Genomic DNA, 24,598 nt, shown 5'->3' with positions numbered 1-24,598 from the left:
GAATGATAAAGCGAGGCTTACTCGTTTATTCCACAGGTATCAAACCAAAGCACTGGCTGATGATTATGGCGGGGGTTATACATAAGGCAGCTAGATCTTACAGAGGCAAGAATCGCAAAAACTTAGACTGATCAGCACCAAGGACGGCCAATCTTTTTAACAACACGATTTTCCTAAAGTCACCTGTGAAACTTCGTTAGATAGGATAGGATGTCCCCAAAACAAATTCAAAATATGTTTCTGGAAAAACGTATTTTAAAACTCTTACTATGAGAGTCATAAACTATCTGAGCCACACATCAAAAGGTAAGATACAAGTCTTATAAGGTACATTAATCCACAAGGTTGGAATGACCAAGATTTAACTGAAGCTGTAACCATTAAAATAAGATTTCATTTCTGAAGTGCATCAAATCACACAGGTGGGAAGACACTGTGAAATGTGTGAAATAACGGCAGGTGCACCACACCCACCCTCCCCTCCAGGTTAAAAAAGACCGGGTGGGTAAAACCCTTTGAATTTAAGGAATAACATATTTCTAAAAAATATCCAAAACGTTGAAGGAATACTTTGAATGGTCCCTAACAGGCTCCTGATACAACGACTGGCTTGTGTCAGTGAACTCATTCCAAGACCCCTGTGCCCCAATGTGCCAGATGCTACAGACCATTTTCAGTTAAAGATGTAACCCAGGCCCCGAGGTGCACCTTGCTTAGGAAGGGCAGGCAGTGATGCCAGGGGCTACACGTGTCCTCTGGAACCACCCAATTTTAGATGCATATTACACTAGTACACCGAGCCCAGTGGTTCCAAATGTTTTCAACTTATTGTCTTCGGTTTCCCAGACAGACTAGCACGTTCTCTGCACATAAGGGTTTTGGTGGGTCTCCAGGGCCCGTAGTGCTATCATTTTCTTCTCTCCTGACCAACGACTGGCTAGAACTGGGGAAGTACCACGGGCCTGGTGGGGCAGCAGTACATGGAACGTACCTAGAGCATTAGCTGGAATACAGAAAGGAGGTCATCTGTGCCTTTCCCATGACATTTTAAAATACTCTTCAACACATTATCCTCAATCGCTGATCTTAACGGGATTACACTGGACTCCTGGCAACTCCACAGTAACAGAGGACATGTTTCATTTCCCAAGTGCAGTATTAGCTTCTCAATAGGATTTGGTCATGGATATGCAAAAGCTAGGCCCTCATCATAAGGAATTTATAGGAAGACACCAGAAGGCAATGAAAGTGCTAAAAATACTTTGTAAGAAACACCTATCGTTGTAAGAATTTCACTTGCAATAAACACGGACCCACAGAGTATATTTTGAGAGAACCCCCCTCCCGCTCTAGAACTGTCCTAATTTTAAACAATACGGATCATGTTACAATCACCTTACTGTTGGCACATTCTTGTGGTAGCTAAAGCTTGGAGACGAGACATCTGGGCCCCAAATCCCTAACCCAATAATCAGCTAGGAGCCAACACGTCACCTACCTCTGTGACGACTCACCAGACTTTCCCCGTGTAAAACGGTGACAACACTAGCTTCCTCAAAAAGTGGTAGACAAGGTTAAAGAAGACTACATATGTGAATGTGTTTACCAGAGTGTTCACTACACTGACAGCGCTCTGATTTTTATTAAGTCAGTCTACTCTTTCTCCTATTAACATCTGGATTACTTTTCAATTTTATTAAAAAAAATTAAATTGATAAAAGTAAAACTGACTTTTCTGGTGTGTAATTCTATGAACTTTATCGCACGCAGAGATTATTGTAGCCATCGCCACCATCAAGATACAGAAGAGTTCTGTCACCCTAGAAGATACCCTCATGCCTCCCCTTTGTCGTCAAACTCTCCTTCCCCCACCCTTAAGCCCTGGCACCCCCTAAACTGTCGTCCATCCTGTAATTTTGTCATTTCCAGAGTGTTATGTAAATGGAATCTGGACATAATCTCCCTGGATTAGCTTCTTTCACTCAGCACAAGGCTCTTGAGATGCATCCAGGTTCTTCTATATCAAGTTTGTTCTTCTTTACTGCTGTGTAATATTCCAGTGTATGGACATACCACATTTGTCCAACTGTTCATCACTACAGGATGCTTGAGTGTTCTCGGTTTTTAGTGACTATTAACACAGCTGCTATTAGTATTTGTATATAGGTTTTTACGTAAACCTAAGTTTTTAATTCACTTGGGTAATTACTAGCAGTGGGCTCTTAACCCATTTTGAACGCTGTTTTATTTTAAATAAAAATTTTAAATTTTTATTTCTTTTTAAGCATGATTGTTACTTCAGTATGAACATTTTGAGAAACATCTGGTTTACAATGGAAGGTAACAGCAAAACGGTTTCGTTTCTGAGGAATGAGTCTTTCATTTACACGAGATATACCGATGTACTTTAAGACCAAGATATCGAGAAGAAACAAGAAAAACATCCCATGAAAGAATGCTTCAAACTACCTGTTCTAGCTGTTTCTGAACCATGCTCTGCTGTTCCGTAACATGCTTGAGTTGTTCCGCATCCTCTTCTGGAAATTCCCGCCCTGCTTTCTTTGCAGTACGTTGTTTCGCGGAAAGGGCCTTCTTAGACTTTCTGTGCGCGCCAATTTGTTCTTCGAGATATTTCTGCTGCATCTGAAGAAGCTGTTGGGTCTCCTGAAGCCATTCTTCATACTGTTTACGTTGTGAATCATCTAAAGGAAAAGTGAAAAATTCGTCTGTGTTAATTTTCTAAAGAATCCAACAATATGAAAGTTACACAGATCCATTTTGTAAGGAAATGCAGTTTCACCATGACCGTGTAATAGGTGGTATGAAAACATAATACTAAGTATTAGACCATAATATAACTATTAGATAGGAGACTTTAGACAAATATTTATTCGAGGAAACCAAAGAATGCAGGTTTTAGGACACGTGTTAATCTCATACTTAGAAATACTGTAACTCCAATCTTTAAAAAGCACAAGACTTTTATCTAACAAAATACTTCTTGCTACTGAAGTACGAAATTCTCTAACCCACATGCCAAGCTATCTGTCAAGTTATATATGTTTACTGCATTAACTCAACTTTACAGAATGTTACGTATTTGTGGGTTTTTTTAAAGACATTTTTTTAAATGTTCCAAAGAAACAAAGTTAGGTATGTACTATTAAGGTCCAGAGCATGGATTAGGTATCATTTCCCATGCTAATTTTCATAAGTTTATAAGGTTTTTCCTATTTCTTAACAGTGAAAAAATACCCTAAACTTTAGGGAAGGGAGCCTGACCTCTTTTAGATGGGACCGACATGAAGCCTACGTTTTATAAAGGAAATCCGTAAGTTAAAAACCACTGGTAACTTTTATGAATTTTCTAGTCTATACTTCTATAAATAAGCAAAGGTATAGAATAATTATCAACCAAATAAACTCTTTTCTACTTTTATGACTGTCATAAATATCTCCCCAAATAGTTAACTCTCTTCATTTTGTATTCCTTCTTTATTCTTTAAGGGCACTTTACGTTACTGATGCCAAATCCCAAAAACACAAAAAAAGTCATCTTATGGTACTAAGATTCAAAATATACCTTTTTGACTCACTATAAGACAAAGAAATGAATAAATACAATTCCAAGAAGGACATTAGCCGAAAAATTACATCAATGATAACAGAATATTGTCATACAATAAGAATCCAACCAAAGCCAATGGGCACAATAAAGCCAGAAAAAGCCAGTTGGTTATAGTTTACTTGATTTTAATGCAAATATGTATTCAAATTATAATTATGATTAATGCAGGGGTAAATTCAAAAGGTCAGACTTTGGGTTTGTTCCTAAACCCAGAAGTTCCAGTACACGTACGAACTTGGTATCTAGTCTACTAAATTTGAAGGGCATTTTTCAAGAACAGGCTTTTTCACAAGATTTCAGAAGTTCTGCTTCTGGTAGAATGAGACCTACCGCAAGGAAAGCCTTTCTGGTTTCTGGAACCAGGAGAGCAGAGGTGAGCAAAATGAAAAATAATGGTGAAAAAAAAGTTAGCTAAACAGTCTGAAGATTTCAGAAAGGTTCAGTTTGGGGAGAACTTTAAATACTATCCTGAACCACCTTGGGACCCCTGAAGATAACTAGAAAGGGTTCCACGGCATCTTGCAACCTTGACCTTCACACCATGCTGCTAACCCAACTTTTTTCTAAGCATATTCCCTTTGTTGTTCCCATTTAGTGTCCTTGTCACTTAGGGAGACAGTCATGAGAACGAGAAGTGGTTTAATTCTACAGATTGTAAAGTGCCCGATCTATATACAAAAACAGCAACATTATTGAAGAGAATGGGGAAGATGGTTTTTCTGTATTAAAATACTTATCTCTAGCTATAATTCTTCATGCACAGAGAAAAAAAGCAACGAAAATACATGCCTTCAGGAAAAGATGCCTAACAGGGCAGTGATGTTTCATTAAAGATGAGGGCACTTAGACTTAAAATAACACACCTAAGCTAATTCCATTTTTTTTTTTTTTTTTTTAAGAAAACACAAAAATAGCGCAAACAAGCAATCCCCAGAGAACACATAACTTATTAGATTTATACTTACTGACAAAGCCTGGACCAAAATTTGGAGGATTAGGCCTAGAAATCTGATGTGTTATACTGCCATCCTAAAATAAGTAAAATTTACAAATAGGTTTATTCCACATTTCAGTTAAAGGGGGAAAAACTTAAAAAAAAAAAAGATATAGAAAAAGAAAAAGAAAGAAAAAGAAATGGAAGGGGGGGAAAACCCCTTTAGTTTCCCAAGACATCTCTAAAGCTTCAATCTTTATAAAAATTGGATAAATTTTGTGGGGACAACCTAATTTCTGAAAATTTAGAACTATCTCTGAACTATTTTCTAGATTTTAGTTGAAAAACAATTATGCTTGAGGTAAGGGATTATTCATCAGAAATATAATACTAGGGCACACGAAATACTGTTAGTATTTAGCTAGAGAGCCACATAAATTTCCACTTTTTGATGAAATCTACCCAGTTTTTCCTGCAATTAAGACATAAATTCAGGTTCCAGATTTACTCAATTCCACTCTGTAACACAAAGTTATTTACAAACAAAAACCACTGTCTCTAACATGCACAAATAATAAAACAAATATACACTAGTTAAAAACATTAGTCGTATTTTCTAATTAAATGCCTTATTTCTTCCAGGGAGACTGAATAGTTATTAACCTAACGATTCCTTGGCAACAATCTGACAAATAAGATTAACTCTGAGAAAAACATTTACTCAGTTGTTACAAGTGGTGCTGGACATGAGCTGCAGACAAGGTCACAACTGTCAGTGTTACCAGCAGCCAGAAAACTTCATGAATCCGTGTCATACTGCAAAGCAGGTGGTGAAACATCTGACCGATCCGAAAACTGGGGTTCAAGAACTCGCCCAAGGTGTACCGGACATTCACAGCGGAACTGAGAGTTTTAACTCCGCTATGAAGACTACGCTTTTTCCACTGTATCACATGGTGCCTCTCTCTTCTTCAATAATGAAGAGAATGTATTATCGGCATAGTAAATCTAAAGTACAAATGTCACGGCAAAAAAGAACATTTCAAAAGACATGGATAGTAGGTAGCTTTTCCCTTTCTTTTCCCCCCTAGGCAGATACGTGAAAAACTATCAGTGAAGAAAACACTTCATTTCGTGATGAACAGCTCTACTCCTCTGGACATTGCTTGGCACTAAACATTTAAATATGACAGTTAAACCTGATTATTACGAATGTAAAGTATCTTAAAAAAACGACATTATTCCAAGGAATAAACAGAATACGACTATCTATAGCTAAGTAGAAGGATTATAATCATTATTTTCTACTTTATAGCAGGTTTACATTTTAAATGTCATGGATGAATTCCAAAACGTAGGACGTGAAAACGGTTTTTTTGTGGAGTTCAAAGTAAACAAAAGCAAGACCCCGAACCCTACGCATTTTGTTTCCCTCCAAATGACACCCTAACTCTTAACTGTATAGGTCCTTTTCAGAAACTGTCGATTTTTTAACCTCAACTGGTCTCTGCCTTAAAAAGTAACAAAACGTCTTTAGTGCTGCTGAGCCAGTAATATATTCTGGCAGTGTTTTACGGTTTCTACTACTTTCTAAAAGTGGCCTGACTTAGAGAGTTGGGTTCGGTAAGAAACACAGGGAAACGCGGCGGCTACGGGCACTGGTCGCGAGCGGCAGTACCTGGGCCATCGCCTGCGGGAGGAGACTCTGGCCTTCGCTGGTTTGCGCCCCGGTCACCGACTGGCCCATAAAGGGGAACCTGTGGAAACGAAGTACTGAGTGTCAACATGATGAGCATTTAGGACGGAAAGCATTTTGCTTCTGATCTGTTTTGAAAACCGCTTTTAAGCGCGTAACGATGTTTTCTTCCAGGGAGAAAGCGCAACGGCGTCAGAAACACGTGCGAAAGCCCCACTGAATCGTCACCCTGCAGTCGTGAGGTGGGGACGCTTTCTGCTCCCACTTCACTCACGGTGAGAGGAAGACACGGAGATCACGTAACCTCCACCACAACCACAACCACCAAGAGGCTGCGGAAAGATGCCAGCTGCCAACCGGGCTGCTCCTGGGGTCTCGCTATTACAGGCCTCACTGTGCCTTAAAATAAAATTAATTCACGTCTTCCGGATAAAAAGTGTAGCGAAGGCACTTCTGACATAAATTCTTAGAAAATTATTTCTTATTCCGATCATTGCCCGGAGGGGGACAATGCACACAGTAGGTGATGGCGATTAAGAGTTACAATCTTCTAGTTACAAAATAAGGAAGGAAGGAGGAGGTGGAATGTAATGCAGAGGGAATAGAGTCAGTAACACTGTGACACTCTGTACAGGGGCAGATGGTAACTAGGCTTTCCGTGGTAGCCATCTCATAATATAAATATCAAATCGCTACGTTGTACACCTAAGACTCATATGATACTGTAAGTCCATAAATATTCTGCAATAAAAAAAAAAAAATCCATAGCCTATTTTGTATTCCAAACTAAAAGATGTCTCTCAATTTTAAAGCAAATCAAACTTTGTCATTGACCAAGAACAAGTCTTGTAAGGCTAAAACTGTTGGGCAAAATGTGACTTAATGCTAATTAGAGCTATAAAAACTTCACAGAAACATTACTGCTTTAATGAAAACACTTCCTCGAGAGTTACCAAATGCTTTAATACAGCAAGCATAATGTCCAAATTATATATCAAATATTGTACATCAGTACTTATGTACCATTGCAATTTAGAATGTATGCTTTTTTAAGTTTTTTACTCAGGTTTTTGATTTATCTGTCACCTCCCTGCCCCCATTACAGTCCTGATCTGGAATGATCTCTGGATCCAAATAATCACTCACTGTCCGTGTGCCTCAGTCAACAGCACTCTGGTTGACGGAGGGACTACCCTCAGCCCCTCTTCAAAGCACTGAGAACAAGAGCAAACAACACTCGAAATCCTAACTGTGTCTCTCACTGGGAGAGGGACCCATGCTGAGAGATCACTGGTCTAATTCTGAGGCTCCTTTTTTTTTTTTTTTAAACTTGAGGTCTCTGTTTTACATTAAGAGCTAAATGAAATTTAGCATTTCCTTCCATCTTGATACAGGCAGCAAACTGCACTTTTTAGCACTACCGTGACTTTGTCACCAACTGAACTCACATTATTTTCATAATCAAAGTTGCTGTGCACACCTCATTGGTCATTTATGTTCATCATTACATACTTGAAAATTATGGTAGTTATCAGATCTGTTGCTAAATTTACTAATGCATTAAGAAGCATATAAACCATAATTTTAAATTTAAGTAACTATATTTCAAAAATAATTGATTTCCTTGTAATACTACGTTTTTGGTTCTGCATAGAAAACATCAAGAAAGAATTCAAAGGCTTCACTGGAATGTCAAAAATGGTCGTAACAAAAAGTTAAAAACCTCTGTAATAGAGAAATTGTGGTAACAGACGCTGTGCAATAATGAAAATCATTAGAAACTACTATTCTCCTTTGACCTCAACAATGTGTCGTGACCATATCTAAAGTATCTCAACAATGGAAAAGAACTATACCTTTAAGGATTCCCAATTTACCTGAAACAACATGCTGATCTTAAATTCATGCAGATTTTATATTCAACTCCATAATCACCCATAATCCTTTTTATTAAAAAACTCCTTCACCATGGTAATTAGGCTAAACTGAGGCTCCATGCCTACTCTGTTGACAGGTTCTCAACCGCAACACACAGAAGAGTAAGCCATGGTGTTCACTAAAAAAGACACACCAGCACCCTCCTCAGATATTCTGATTCAGGAAACCCGCAGGTGAGTAAATGAACCTACGCTTTTTTTTAAAAAAAAACTACCGGGGCGCCTGGGTGGCGCAGTCGGTTAAGCGTCCGACTTCAGCCAGGTCACGATCTCGCAGTCCGTGAGTTTGAGCCCCGCGTCAGGCTCTGGGCTGAAAGCTCAGAGCCTGGAGCCTGTTTCCGATTCTGTGTCTCCCTCTCTCTCTGCCCCTCCCCCGTTCATGCTCTGTCTCTCTCTGTCCCAAAAATAAATAAACATTGGGAAAAAAAAAATTTTTTTTAAATAAAAAAAAAAACTACCACAGGGGCACCTGGGTGGCTCAGTCAGTTAAGCGTCCGACTTCAGCTCTCGATCACGATCTCGCGGTCCGTGGGTTCGAGCCCCGCGTCGGGCTCTGGGCTGACAGCTCGGAGCCTGGAGCCTGCTTCCGATTCTGTGTCTCCCTCTCTCTCTGCCCCTCCCCCATTCATGCTCTCACTGTCTGTCTCCAAAATAAATAAACGTTAAAAAAAAAAAAATTAAAAAAAAAAAAAAACTACCACATAATTCTGATAGTCCATAATCAAAACTTAAGACAGACTGCTCAATGGTTATTTAATCCACCTTGGGGAGCATAAACACACCAATTTCAGAAATCCAGAGTCTAACAACTCTTACGGTCTTCTTTAATGCAGAACTGCCATTTTTCTGCTAACAGTGAAAAGACTAATTCTCTATCTAACCACTAACTTTCAACTGTCCCCTTGACATTTTTTTTCTGATTCAAATTCAGTTTGGGGACGTTTTATTTTAGAAACGAATTCACCGTTGCCTTAACCACTCAGGATCTTTTCTGAAATGTCCCACATTTTTCTCTGCATTGTTCGTTGGATGGAATACAAAATAGTCACAGGCTTAAGTAAACTATCTTCTTTTCTCAACAGAACAGCTTTCTCTCTGTCGTCTTGTGTATCTTCTCATCTTCATCAATTTAGGTTGAAAGACTCTCTGTCCCAAGCAGCTTTTACTTAGATTAACTACAGGTACTTGAAAGAACACACACTTAAATACACCAGCTTTCCTGATTAAGTCAACCTTCCAACCATCCTCTAGATGTTTTATTACGTCTACCATAAAACTAATGGAAATTAAATCCTTACACTTGTATAGCACTTTGCACTCGATCACACCCAGCTGACCTTACAACCAATGTAAGTATCTAGTGTTCATTCCCGGGATATATAAGTTTTTTTAGGTACTATATGCTTTTTCTAGGAACTAGTAATAATTCACGTACTTCTTGAAGCACAACAGAAACGAGAAACATCTTCACCTACCTGTTCATAACCATGGGTGGCATGCCCATATTGTTTTGTGCCATTACTTTATTTATGCCTTTTAGGGCCACCATTTTGGCTTTCATTATAGGATCTGTAATTGCATCAAAATCTAAAGAAGAAATATTTCAAAGTTACTTATTTCATAATACTTGGTTCAAGTAACACTAAGAGATAAAGTAACTATCACAAACATCATGTCATCTATAGACTCATAATCCTCATAATAATCACTATTACAGCTTTTCGTACCAGGTTAAGGAATCACGAAATGCTAATAACCTTATCCTGAATTTAATCTCATCTCAGCAATCCATAATTGGATAATGCTCCAATACCTGAGTCGTGCAAAAATCAGAACAAGAAGCCTGCCACATTTAAGGGAGACGACGGCAATCATCTAAAGCAATGCAACTCCTTTTCATCCAAACTTCTGCCGGGCTAATCAGAACGGCTTCCTTAGTAATGCAGCCTCATGAACAAGAAACTGCGGTTACTTCCAATACTAAGAATGCCACCAAACTGGTTATCACTTTTAAAAGTAAAACATGTCTGTTTCTTGAGGGTGCAGCTTGGCAATAAGGACAGACCTACTGAAAAGAAGACCTCTTTGCATGTAAATGAAAACTGGATCCCCTCCCAATAGGACAAGATTGGTAAGGTCTATAGGACAGAACGTCAATCTTACTGTTTAGAACAAAGCGTTCCTTTGACATGCGTGCCTCGATTACAAATTTTTACTATTGGACGCACTCGGATGTTTTACGGGCTTTGACTGTTTTCAAATTCATAAGGTATTGGAAATAAGTTAAAGAACTTTATGTGACCAAACTTTGCCAAGCACTTGTCGTACACCAAGGACAGTGGTAAGTCTATTTCTATCGTAATTTCTTGAAATTCATCTTTCAGTGACTCAGAATACACGGGAAGCAAGAGGATGCCTGCCACTTCTGTTAAACCATCCCGTAAGAAAGAGAAGCGAGGTCTGAAACCCAGAGTTTTGAAATCTCTTGATTCCTGGGAGGAACCTAACACTCTTTAACTGCTTTCATCTTAAAGCGGAAGGAGGCACAAACACAGGACTCTCGCTGCTCTGGTCCACGTGTCGTTTTAACACCGAAATCCCGGAAGCTTACCGCATGCCACCCTGACGCCCACAGCCATGACTACAAAAGCCAAGGGCATTCCTACCGATGTTAGGGAAAAACGGCTCTGCCCGCTGGCGAATCATAGCTTGCATCTGTCTTTGCTGCTGCTGCTCCTGCCTCTCTTGATCCAGAAGGTCCTGCAGAAGCAGAGGCTGTTCCTCCAGGAGGAGGGGCCTCTCTCTACCCTGCTGGGCTAACGTGGGAGGGATCATCAGCTGCTGGGGTCCAGACTGGCTCGTGAGAGGCACAGTTTGATTTGCAGGTTTTCCGGTCCCAAAACCGTGATTAACTGGTGACTGACCCTGAATGAATCCTGGATTTACCTGCACGCCCTGAGGAAAAGTATGGTTTACCCTAGAGACTACGGGCACGTTAGAATTCATGGTACTGTCCAACATGTGCCCGGGCGGTGTCATTAAAGGAGGCGGCAAACTTGACATGTGACCGGATGGTGAGGCTGGCAGCGTGGGTGGCGGGGACCCCAGGGGCCTGACGTCTGAGTTATCAGATTTTTCATTAGCAAGTAAACTCGAGAGAACGGGAGTTGATGCGGTTATGCCGCAAGAGTTCATCACGTCTTCCGCAGGCAGCTGCGTGGAGCCGTGGACACCTGGGGTGGAGCCAGTGGCTTCTCGGGGGGTTCTCTTCTCCAGTAGATCCGTGTCGCAGGGCTGCGGGACAGCCTTTTCTCCGTCACTGACATCTGTGTGAGCTGAAGCCTGTGAGCTGGGGGTGCCAACGTTGTCTTTACTCTCATTGCTTTTCTCACTTTCACATCTGCCTTCCCCTTTAGAATCCGGAGACAGTACTTCTGTTTTTATCTCACTGGTACCAGTGGATTTTTTCCACGGAGAAGGTTTATCAGAAGGAACCACAGTCTTGTCTTCCTGCTCCTTCATTTTTGGCTCAACAGACCCACACTGATTATCTATCTTATCATCGATGGGAACATTAAGGTCTAGTTCCTCATTAAACATGCTTTTCTTATCTCCTAGGTCAAGTTCTGGATCTGTGTAGGCAATGATATCAAATTCTCCTGACCTTAAGAGGTCATCCAGGTTGGGGTCATTAGTTTCCAAATTACCTAAAGTGTCCAATTCATCTCCCTTGCCGTCCTCTGTGTCTAAATTTAAATTTTCGAGATCTTCATCATCCAAGTCTTTGACTTCCACTCCCTCGAGGTCTTTAACATCTAGTTCCTTTACAGATGGGTCATCAGTATCGAGTTTTTCTTCAAGACCATCAGAAGACTGGGTGGTTATCTGTAAATTATCAGATGCTGTTTCAGCTGGTGTCGATGTTGACAAAGAGGCCTCTGGGAATTCACCACCTAAGGGATGACTCAGGGACCTCATGACCATAGAAGATGAATGGGCAGGATGGCTTTGGTCTTGCTGCGATGGTGGCACTTGTTCCAAATTTGGATGCAAAGGTAGCTGGGTTGGCAGGCCTTGAGAAGGTCGTCTCAAGGGCTCTGCGTGTCTAGGGCCTGGAAAGTCTGGCCGGGGAATGAAGTTTCCATGTCTTGGATGAGAAGGTGCCTCTAGAACACTGCCGGGAGGAGCAGTGAAGGGCAGCCGCGGCCTTCCGTCGGGCGCCCTGTGCCTCAGTTCAATAAAAGCTTGACCCAGTATGTTATGCTGCTGAACCGGCAGACTCTGTGGTGGAAAATGCTGAGGGAGGCCAACTGGGTTATTCATTTGCGAGTTATTTAAAGGCCTCGGCATGTCTACAGACATCGATCTTCTCAGCTGTGGAGGAGCTCCAGACCCCTGTATTTGCTGAGGAGGTGCAAGGAAGCGTTCCTGACTTGACAGGGTACCATGACTACCTCCTGGAAATCCAAATCTTTTAAAAAAAAAAAAAAAAAAAAAAAAAGAATTAGAAGAAGTAGAAGAAGTGAATTGTTATTATTAAGTATCATGTTGAATTTACAGTTGGGTTAAAAAGGAAAAACTCTAGATTAAAATCAAATGCAAAATTAATGATACCCAATACAACAACTTAGCAAAACAAAACTGGCACCGTTAGAAAGCACTTACAAAGTATCTATGTGCAAGTAATTCTTGCTAAGTACCCTACAACGTACACCATCTCTGAGCTCTAAAGGCATATGATCTAAGACAACATAACCTGCTACCAAGCAGATGGAATCAATTGTTTAGAAAGAAGCTTAATACTATTGCAGTGGAGTAAGAGTCTTCTCCTTTTTCTATATCTACGGAGGCTGCAAGGAGCAGGCTGACTGGGGGGATGCTTGAAGAAGGCTTACAGGCCTTCTGTCCTTGAGAAGACAAAGGCACAGGTATGACGACTGGATAGACTGATCTATGTGCTTGAGAGGAACGACTACAGAGGCATTAAGAGATAAACAATGACAGGTATAATGTGTAAAAATTTAGTAGATGAATAAATTGTAGGACTATTTTTTTTTTTAACATTTATTTATTTTTGAAGGAGAGAGAGACAGAGCGTCAACAGGGGAGGGGCAGAGAGAGAGACAGAAAGAGGGAGGGAGGGAGACACAGAATCCGAAGCAGGCTCCAGGCTCTGAGCTGTCAGCACAGGGCCAGATGCGGGGCTCGAACTTGCAAACTGTGAGATCACGACCTGAGCTGAAGCTGGACGCTCAACCAACTGAGCGTCCTAGGACTATTTTTATTATTTACAATGTAGCTCACTCTAGAAAGAACTAAAGGTAAATTATAAGTAAATATAAAGCAGAGCAACAGGTATAACTGAGGAAGAAAAAAGGGAACGTTAAGGATAAGACTGTAACATGGCGGTAGGTATTAGACTAAAAACCACATGTGAGAAAACTAAAAGCACATCGTAGGGAACACTCTATTTTAACATGTTTGGCTCCAACCTTTCTACCAGCCACTTCAAACAAACAAACCAACCAACCCACTAGTTTCACAACCCTCTCTCACCGAGAAAAGTTCCTAAAGGAAAACATCCCATCAATTTGGAAATCGCCACAATTATTTACAACGTAAGTTAAAAGGGAAAATTCGGGGACAGGACAATACTCACTCATCACATCACAGGGGGCTTGCACAGAATGTGGTGGTGACATCTTAGAGGTCTGACTGCTGTGATAAACCACATCACTGCGGCCGTAACGTCACCCTAATTCAGCCAATGCTTAATAACCAAGGGAATGTTTTTAGAGTCTGTGGAGTTCTCAGAGGTTACGAAAAGAAAAACCCATGACCTCCCATTAGTGGAAAATAACACCGATTATACCTCAAAGGAAATCGCAAAGTGAAAAGGAGTAACAGCCTCTTAAGAGTAACTTCATCTGTCTACTTCCATCCAGTAACTCAAAGCTGGCACGAAACTGAAAGCATTACCTAAATCCGTGAGGTCGCATCCCCATACCAGTAACATCAGGAGGATAGGGTCCACGTGGATCTTTTGGGAAAACTGCGTATCTAGGTCCCAGAGGAGGGACAACAGGAGATCTGATGCTCCCGGGGTAGGGGGGCGGAGCCCTAGCAAAAGCCTGGCTGATGCTGTCCGGCTGCCAGTGCTGCAGGGGCGCTGGAAGAGGCCCCGCGACGGCATCCTGGGACCCCTTCTCCTGCCGACCTGCCATCTTCTTCTGCTGCTGCTGCTGGAGAATGATTTCACGTAACTTCTGCCGCTGGATGGAAAGAAACGAAGATCCCTGGGATTTCTGGTAATGAACGAACGGCTTAAGTCTTAATACTTCCAAAACGTCCTGCGAAAAACGCTTAAAATACCTCAACGCTCAAAGTACTGGATAAAACTCTAGTCATACTTAACTACCCAACAGGTTATAAAAACAAAGCGATAATGTGGATACTTTTTTTTCCTTGCCACACAAGTATCCCAAAATCGAAAGCTTTCACAGTTAAGAGTCATGAAGATCAAAAATTCCAATTTTTGAACAAATTCATGACAACCAAAAATCAGATGCAGAATAAATCAAATTCAATTGTATTATAATATTACCAATTTCATTTTTCTTCTTTGCAGAACAAATTCCACAGAATAAGAAGATAAACTTTAACATCTGTGTAGAAATTACTCAGCTCAATGAAATGCCTAGCTTTCCGCAATGACACATTTAAAACATCTACGAAGATACAACGTGTTTTTACCTGTCTCAGTTTCTCTGTATCTGCTTGTGACATGTTTACGGTACTCTGCGTCTCAGTGACCCCGGAAGTTGGTACAGGTCCAGGAAGGTGGGAGACGCTGGAAAATTGTTGGCTTTGAGAACTCATTGGAGAGTTTGAAGGCGCACTGAAGCTCCCCTCTGATCCAGGCCTTGACTGACCAACATCATGGGCAACTTGACTTGCTCCAAAAGAGTCAGACTGAGTTCTTGGAGTCATTGGAGGCTGATCATACGCATCCCGAGTAGCAGACGGGGAAACTCGGCTGAAAGTTTCTGAAAGACTAGGTCCAGGTGGCCTAGGACTTGGGGAACATGTATCAGGCGGCCTTATCAATGGACCAGATAAAGCTGCTCCTCGATTTTGTGCTGCTTGCAGGAAAGGATCCTGATTTGGCATGAGGACCGGTCTTGTCATTGAGGACCTAGGAAAACCCTCTGAAATCCTTGGCCTTGGTGCTGCTGGTGGCTGAGAGTAAGGTCTTGGTGTTCCAGGGGGATGCGCATAGGGGTCCGAATGCCTCTGGTTCGCGGCCGGCGGCACAAACAAGTCTGCTTGTGTAGGCGGCCTTGGGGTTGGTGGCTGCTGACTGTAGGGGTCAATCGTGGTGGGCCGGGGAGTTCCAGGAGGTTGAGAGTAGGGGTCTGGGTTGGAGCGAGATGTTCCCGAGGGTTGGGGGTAAGCATCTACAACAGGGCGTGGAGTCCCTGGGGGCTGGGAATACGGGTCCTGAGATGTCGGCCTTGACATGGTTCCAGGCTGGGAAAAAGCCCTTGAGGGATGGGCCAAAGACTCATTTGTTGCCGGATGTGGGGTCAGGGGAGGCTGGCTGTATGGGCCTCCTGACTGGCTGTGAGAAAAGTTATCTCCAGGTCTCGGTGCAAACGCAGGCCTCTCGTAAGGGTCCACAGACAGTCGCCTTGGTGCCTGCGACACCGGCCCATAGGGATCCTGGGAAGGTGGAGGGGGCTGCAGCGGAGCCTTGAAGGGCCCAGGGCCACTGTCGGGAGGTGCGGGTGTCAACAAGGGCCGTGCGTACGGGTCAGGAATCCGCTGTCTCTGAAACACATCTGCCCTGGGAGACGGTTTGCTGAAGTGATCGCTGGTGCCAGCTGCCAGAGGGCCTTTTGCAGTCTGCTCGGCAACCACCGGAGACCGGGGGAGGCCGGAGGGCTTGGGAAACTGGTCGGTCATCGTAGGTCTGGGCGTGTCTGGAGGCTTTGCATAGGGGTCACCATTTGCCGTGGAGGAAGCACAGAAGTCTCTGACTGGGGACGGCCTATTTGCCGTGGCCTCACTCACCGGAGCAGGCCTGGGGACTGGGGGCAGAGGAGCACAGTTTTCCACCAGGGCAGTGGAATTTCTTCTGGAAAACCCGTGGCCCCCAGGAGGTGGTCTCGGAGTCCCAACCATTTTTGCATAAGGATCCACTGGGGAGGGTGGCCGGGAGTGAGCGGACCCAGCTGAAAACACCTGTGGTGAAGGGGGCTGACAGGTCTGAGGCTGTGACAGACTCTCCTGGACGGGGCCTCGGGCCGGGGCTGCAGCCGGGGGAGGAGCCTGCGGTTTCACGAACACGTCGTCTGACGACGCGGACGAGGGGGCGCTGGGGAGCTGCTTCGGAAACAGGTCCTTATGGAACGCCTGCGCAGGAGACGCGTTCCCGTTGCCAGGCTGGGGGGTCAGGGGGCTCTGTATGCCGCTGCTCGGCGTGTCCGAGCCGGACGGGGCCACGGGGGGCTGCGCGCCAAACTGCTGCTGCTGCTGCTGCTCGTTCTTCACCTGTTCGAGCTTCTGCGTGGCTTCGATTTTGGCTTGCTGCTTACTCTTCTGGCGCATTTGCTGTGAGACAGGAAAGAAGAGGCACTCGCGTGGTTAAGGAAGAACGTGACTGTCGCGGGAGGAAAAAAGCCACGGGAAATTAGTGTGTCGGAGGTCACCAGTTGCCAGACTGCGCCCGTATCAGATTATAAGATTATAAACTCCGGAAGAGCAGAGGTGATTATAAACTCCACCACAGAGCACCGTGGCTATGCCCCGGGCAATATGCTATTTGCAACATTTTAATGAGCTTCCCCAGTCGCCTGAAATACAGTTTGCTGAGAAAGGTGGGTATTTTCGCAATGTCTATTTATTTACTTTTGAGAAAGAGACAGAGAAAGAGAAGAAATCAAGAGAGGGGCAGAGAGACAGGGAGACAGAGAATCCCAAGCAGGCTCTGCACGATCACAGGGCAGAGCCCGGCACGGGGCTCGAGCCCGCGAACCGTGAGGTTGTGACCTGAGCCGAAATCCAGAGTCGGATGTTTAACCGACCGAGCCACCCAGACGCCCCAAAGGTAAGTCAACTTTTAACCACGTTTTCAAACTCTGGTAAGAACTATCTTCTGAAATAATGACATGAATTACTTCCTGTCCTCTCGAAAAACAAAAATACAATCTAAAAGCAAATTATTTTAAAAAACCATATACCTGTCTAAATTTCCATTCCTGTTCATGTTCCGATTCTCTTTGCTTTAACGGATCTTTAAAAAGGTCCGAATCAATGCGAGAGCCAGGATCGATGCTGTCTTGCTGCTGCTGCCTCTTCAGGGGATCATTTGACATCTGTACTTTATTAATGCGTAAAGCAGCCCTGTTATCTCTGGCTTTTTGCTTTGAGAAAAGGAGAAGAAAGTTATCTCCCAGCAGACGTTAACATGTTTCGAGAAGTAAAACTTACGATGAACTTTCTAAGAAAAAGTTGGGTTAAACGGTTGAAGGGAATTGAAATAGGATCCTTCAGAGCTTCTGGACTCTTGTGCCCAGAAAGCATCCGGACGCTACCCCACCCTCTCCCGTTTTTAACCCATGTCGCCTCCACAGAGGACACCTCTCTGTCTGAGCCAGGCCGGAGAACCCAGAGGTAATCTGCCATTTTCAACTCTTATCTTCACAGACCCTTCAAAAACGGAAACATCGGCATCCCTCTTAATTTAGAGAAAAGGAAAATATCAAGTCAATCCTCCAAATCTAAACTCTAGAATGTGGAGCTTAGCATTGGAGAACACGACCGAGGAACGCTAAAACTACACTACCACCTTAGTATAATCAAGCTAAAACACAAAGCATTGTCAACACATCAGAAAACATTTCTGCTTTACCCAATCGTTATCACTGACAACAGGTACCCTGAAGATCAAGTTGGAAGGTAACGGGATATATTTTTTAAAAGGATAATGTCCACTTAATATGCTTTACAAGGGAAGCAAGGATTTGGATCCAGCTGACAATCTTAATTTGGCTCTTTGGGAGAAAACAATTCACCACCTGAACTGTGGACCTTATAAAATATCCTAACAATCCCTTGCAAAGTTGATGTTTCAAAAGCTCCTTAAAGGTGTCTAGATAGGTCTCTTTCAAGATACAGTCTTGACTAAACCTAACACAAAGAGAGATTATTGTGGAAGAGACTGAGGCACAGTGATGCAGCCTCAAACAGCAGTACTCTTTCAAAGAGATAAAAGAATTTTAAAGTGAAATGAATTAAACATGCTCCTAAAATAACCGATTTCAATCTTCAATATCCTGGTTCTACTAGCTTATGAGAAAACTCCACATCCTATCTCAAGACATAATAGGAAATCACTATAAAAACAAAGCTGTGTATTAGTTGTGCAAGTATTAATATGTGTTTTCTGCAACAGAAAATCTTTATTAACCTACGACAACAAAAGTAAGGTTTGGGTATTGTGTTTAACAACAGGACACATGGGAGGTTTGGTAAATACCACGTAAGGCGCTCTTTCCTGCGAGCTCGCTTTTCTCCACAGCTTGGCAATCTGCTTCACTCTCGTTGTCCAGTCTGCAACAGAAAAGCACGGTCCACACGTTTATGGAGCTGCGGTCAGGACGCATCGCCACGTGGTGTGGACAGTTCAACTTATTCTGGCTGTGTGTTCATGAGTGAGTAACTCTTTGTACAGCACAAAGTTCCAGGCATGCAGTAGGCCAAATGAGGATTTGCTGAATGTAGTATGGCCTTATTAAGAATCTCACTTGTAGACTGGGGGAGTTTTTAAATTGAAGGGGCTAACCAGCTGAGAAAATGTTAAGCCAAACATAATAACTTCTCTCAACCATGTAAGATGCTTCAAGAACCAAAGCTAAAAGTTTCGTAAAACATCAGTCCTCCAGAGAAGTCTCTCAATCGGACCAAAAGGAGGTAATCGTAATTATACATAAGCACCTCACCAGCGTTCGTGCACAACAAAGACATGCAAAACCAATCATTCCAAGCCATAGCTATGAAACTTACAGTGTTGGGACAGTAAACAAAATGAAAGATGGGTGAAATCAACAGTGGTAAAAGTAGAAACGATGTTTTTAAAAAGCTTCAAAACCCAAAGAAAATGGAAATCAAGTGACAGGTCAACAGCCTTAACATAGTATTTCATGAGGTTCTAGAATCACACAGTAAAACTATTAAAGCATTGAAGAGAATTACTTAAAAAAACCCTAGCTCTGATCTAAGGATAATTTTTCATTGACACAAAGCAACTCAACAGAACCAGATATGCTCATCTATCAACAGCAAATCAAAGTGTGACCAGTAGTACTTGAAAAAGAGTAGGTATATTCCTTTAACAGACAACCCTGCACTGAGCCACTGATTTTTGTCGTTGTTGGATAAGGTAGCGTTTATTTCTATCAAGATGTTTCTAGACATCTATGGAATCTTCTCACTGTACACAGTCGTACAAGATGAAAACTGGTGTTGATCCATGGGCTTCCTACCACAGTCACCGATGGAAACCACCGGCAGGCAGGGCAGCATGACCTACTCAGGGCGGTGGGTAACACAGAGAGCCACACTAGGTGTGAATTACCAGGGAATTCCTCCTTCAGGCTGGGGAAATTGATGTTTGTGTAGAGTACAGGTGCTACTGTTGCCATTTCACCCAGAGCCTCCTCCTTCTCCCATTTCAGCGTGCTTCTCTGGGCATTTGACATTGTATCGTTCTCTCCCTCCACCGTGGGAGTGGATGACGTCCAAGAGCTGTTAGGATCACTTGCCATCGGATGAAATGCTGGATTTTTATCCCTGGCAGATAATAAATAACTTTACTTTGTAAATATAAAATTACCTTCTAAAGACTGTGGGCAAGCACAAGTTCATTAAACCCTCTTGTTACAAAAGAGCTACAATGTTAGATCATCTGCAGCAAAGTTCCTGATATACGAACGTACGCCTAGTGCACAAGAACTTAAAACAGACTAGCATTTATACAACAAAAATTAATGTTATTTAAGTTTCCATGGAAAATGAAGGCTTCCAATACCTGGTATCAGTGTAAGGGGATTGTGCTACAGTAGAGAAAGTTCCCAATCCACTTCCAGGAGGCAAAGAATTATGTGGGAGGTGAGGATTGGGTCCAATAAGGCCATTCATGAGTGGCATCCGCGAAAACACATCTTCAAAGAAGAAAACACCACTTCAGTTTGCATATTACTCATAAATAATTTTAAAGAGCAGCTTATTTATAAATAACATGTCTAAAGAAAAACTTCTAGCACTATTTAAAAGTAGGATTTGTTTCAATATTAAACTAAAATATTGCGTAAAGAATGACTTTCGGTTATATCTTGCAATATGGTCCCTGTACTTCTGTTTACTTCATCATGGTATACTGAAAATGGCATGTGTTTTGGAGTCTGAGAGCTTAACTGTGCTACCCGTTAGAAGCTTAATTTTGCTTCCTGTCGGAAGGGACTCAATCACGATTCCTGTAACGTGAAGGTGTCCCCTACTGTCACAGACACAACGTACGTGGGGTTCTCAGCACAGCGCCTGTATGCACTTCACTATTCAGTACGTATTAGCTCCACAAAAAGGACTCTCCCAGCAAATGCTCCTACATCTTATTAAATATAAATAGCCTTTCTCTTCTTCACTCAAAATTTACAAGCAAATGCTTCCTCACATTTTACTCTTGCTCCTGTTGATACAAAAAACCATCTATGATTAAATTGGTACTTGTTCTAAAATTATTTGGAACAAGCAATATTTCATCTACCATTATCAAACAGATGATTATTGCTAAAAATACGTACATTCTGTTTGGGACCTAATTTTCATTACTGGCTTGCCTTTCAGCCCCCAAACACATTTTTAACTCTCATCCCACCTTACGCACAAGCTTCAAATACCTGTCTTCTTTCCAAACAGCCAGTAGGCAAACCATAAGACCCTTCCTCTCCTAAAGCATGTAACTCCAACCTTGACTATGATCTACTGTTCCGAACAATTTAGGAATTAGCCAACTGTCCTTATCCGAGCAGTTTTCTGTACCTTCAAAAACCTCCTCCCAAATTAGAGACATACTCTGAAATAATAAACACAAGGCCTCTGTTGCAACAGCCAGAACACTACGAGATCCACTTCACCCATCACCCATCAATCATACAAATGAAAATACAGTGACAGAGTTGGCTAATACTTGGCCCGGCTGGTATAATGGTAGAGTACTCCTAACAATCACTTTGCCATACCATTAGAAAAAGGAGGGGCGCCTGGGTGGCGCAGTCGGTTAGGCGTCCGACTTCAGCCAGGTCACGATCTCGCGGTCCGTGAGTTCGAGCCCCGCGTCAGGCTCTGGGCTGATGGCTCGGAGCCTGGAGCCTGTTTCCGATTCTGTGTCTCCCTCTCTCTCTGACCCTCCCCCGTTCATGCTCTGTCTCTGTCCCAAAAATAAATAAACGTTGGGAAAAAAAAAAAAAAGAAAAAGGAATAACCAAGAACAGTGTCTCACCCACATGTTTCACACTGCACGATGTCCTTTCACCTACCAGACCCTCTGACTAGAACAACACTCTACTCTACAGAGTTCCAGGTCCTATGTGTGAGGATACTGAGGCTGGTCACCTGCAGGTTTTCAGGATTTTGTCTCCAGGACTTCCTAAGAGCTATCTGAGTTCCCAGTTAGGGCTTGTTCTCCTACATGGCAGAGCTGGGCCCACTGGATCAGAACTCCACAGCAACAAGTGTCCCAGTATATCTACATTCATGCCAAGGATAAGATTAAGGAACAACGTTTCTGCTTTTATTCAAAGGAGAATGCCACCTCTATTTTCAACTTCACTGAAAAGTAGGTTCCATTAAGGGATAGGAGATTTCACTGAAAAATGTCAACCATCCTGGGGCGCCTGGGGTGGCTCAGTGGGTTAAGCGTCCGACTTCAGCCAGGTCACGATCTCGCGGTCCGTGAGTTCGAGCCCCGCGTCAGGCTCTGTGCTGACAGCTCGGAGCCTGGAGCCTGCTTCGGATTCTGTGTCTCCCCCTCTCTGCCCCTCACCTGCTCACGCTCCATCTCTCTCTCTCTCCCTCTCTCAAAACTGAATAAATATTTGAAAAAGAAAAATGTCAAAACGTCTTTCATGTAATTAGCATAAACAAAAGTTTCTTTATTGGTAATGAGAATGTGATCCATGTCTGTCATCACTATCTTAAGCACAACATGGCCATATTGAAACTTTTCATAATAATAATAGCTTATCAAGCCCTTCGTTATATGCCAAGCACTGTTCTGAAAGCTTTACACATATTAACTCTTTGATCCTCATAATAACCCTAGGAGCCTAGGGTTATTACAGGTAGCACCAGGGAAGCAAAGACCTAGAAGTTAAATGACTTGTTCGAGGACACATAAATGCAAAGCATTTCTCATTATTGTTATTTTAATTAAGAAGTGTCTCTTTTTCTCTCAAATCTACCATACCCCGCCCCGCAACCTGATCATCCCAGTTTATAAACGTAACCTCTTTCAAGGAATGAATCATGGTAACAATTGAAAAGCCACTTCACTTAACCTTCAGTGAAAGTGATTTCAAGTTAGTCGATCTCAATCTTCTCGAAATCTCCCTTCTCCATTTTCTGACCTTCCGGATTACTGTCCACACGTTACACTCTGGCACCCTTTCTTACCCTCCCATCGAAGTCACCCCACTGAGGATTACCAACAATCTTAGTGTCCAATGGGACGTCTTTCAGGCACTCATCCTACCTGACATTGTAACTTGTCTCTAACAATCCTCATTTCCAAGATTCTATGCTTCTCACTCAGTCTACGTCACTGTTTTATTTCTTCACTTTCACCTAATCCTTGAAAAGGAAAAGGAAAAGGAACACGTAACTGCACGTGTACCACAAGCCAGGTGAGTTAAGCATGTGACTGGTCACGTTTACTTGAAGAGTTCTTCGAGATTCTGTGTGCTACGGCAGTACATCCTCTTCAGAAACCTCAGCCTTCCCACAACTTCAGCTAGTGTCACTCCACGTGCAATTCCTCGATTTTCACCTATAGCCTCGAACAGCTGCGAGTCAGTCCGCCTAGAAGTCAGAACAACGTGTGTGTCCCATTTCTAACTAACAATGCTCTAAAACTAAATTTGTCACGCCTCCACTGCCACCCTCTGCCACACACACACACGCACAGCCGGTCTTCGCTGTTCTGGGCTTCTAGTTTATAGCCTGATTACCTGTAGGCAAACCTGGCTCCCATACAGTCTAATTCGGTTTGCGTTCCACGTTTCCTCGTGCCTCACATCCATTCAGTAGCAGACTCCGACTTATTCTAACATCACTATCACTCATGTCCCTTTCTTCTTTTCAATTAGCATCGCAGATATTATTTCCCTGGAACCCAAGTTTTCACTTAGTTCCAACCACAATAAACTCATCAGGACAACCCTCGTGTCAAATTCATTTCCAATACTGACGTCAGAGCTACCTTGCCAAAACCTGTAACCCATCAGGTCATGTCACTGGTGTGAGACCTCTGAGCAACCTGGAGAAGAAACGGCAAATGGCACAGCCTGTCTCACAGCCGCCTGCATACAATCTAGACCCAACATGCATTTTCTGCTTTTGCTCCTTAAATGCTACCCACTTTCCGCTTCTCCTCCGCTCTGGAAAATGTTCAAGTTGCCATTACTGAACATCTATGTGTCACTCTGTATGTTACCTGATCATGCTTTAAGTTACAATTATTATTCTTTGAGACATGACTGCCAAAATCTTAACGACTCTTAAAGCTCTACCTGAATTCTGGTCTACTATGATATAACTCAACTATATACCTCAAAGTCCATATACTGGGATTAAAAACTCTGGACGGGGCGGGGGGAGGGGGGACCATTAATCTTTGTATTACACATAAGCAACCAACAAAACAAACAAAGGCATCCCCTCAAAACCTTTCAAAAATGAGCCTATACTGTTAAAAGCATTTAAATAATGACAGTAAGATCTTTTCTTTAAAAATGCATCTTTAACTGATTTGATTTCTAAAATATAGACTTTGCATTTCAGAAAACATGGAGATTTTTTTTTTTTAATAAGTTGAGAAGAGAAATATTGAAGTGTTGCATTTCCAATCATTAAGAAAGCACATGGGAACAATTAAGACAAGAAGCGCTTGTGATGAGTCTGTTTTATCCAAATGTAAATCACATGTTTAGTCTAGCAAAAATCAAGGTAAACTTATGTTTAGAGGCTAAACTAGCAGTAACTAAAATATTTTAATTATGTGCATTATGGCATTTTGCATGTATGCACAAAATTGGCGGTAAAAATAATATTACATTATTTGCACG

General features: G+C 42.4%; 1 protein-coding gene across 11 annotated transcripts in view; it reads right to left on the bottom strand.

The window, feature by feature from the left end:
* The window catches only part of KMT2C (lysine methyltransferase 2C), a 283,712-nt gene that overhangs the window by 28,283 nt on the left and 230,831 nt on the right, over nt 1-24,598 (bottom strand). For all 11 annotated transcript variants that reach the window (XM_053217833.1, XM_053217834.1, XM_053217838.1 and 8 more), the window contains 11 exons: nt 20,287-20,419; nt 19,834-20,048; nt 18,736-18,809; nt 17,438-17,620; nt 14,949-16,808; nt 14,175-14,467; nt 10,862-12,666; nt 9,671-9,782; nt 6,241-6,319; nt 4,594-4,657; nt 2,470-2,702 (listed from right to left, as the gene is read on the bottom strand). In XM_053217833.1, coding sequence (XP_053073808.1) covers nt 2,470-2,702; nt 4,594-4,657; nt 6,241-6,319; nt 9,671-9,782; nt 10,862-12,666; nt 14,175-14,467; nt 14,949-16,808; nt 17,438-17,620; nt 18,736-18,809; nt 19,834-20,048; nt 20,287-20,419 — 5,051 coding nt within the window. The remainder of the gene's footprint in view (nt 1-2,469; nt 2,703-4,593; nt 4,658-6,240; nt 6,320-9,670; nt 9,783-10,861; nt 12,667-14,174; nt 14,468-14,948; nt 16,809-17,437; nt 17,621-18,735; nt 18,810-19,833; nt 20,049-20,286; nt 20,420-24,598) is intronic.

Source organism: Acinonyx jubatus, chromosome A2 (genome assembly GCF_027475565.1).
Source record: "Acinonyx jubatus isolate Ajub_Pintada_27869175 chromosome A2, VMU_Ajub_asm_v1.0, whole genome shotgun sequence".
Taxonomy (NCBI): Eukaryota; Metazoa; Chordata; class Mammalia; order Carnivora; family Felidae; genus Acinonyx; species Acinonyx jubatus.
Note: the sequence above shows the minus strand (reverse complement) of the source record. Positions and strands in the feature narration are given on the sequence as shown.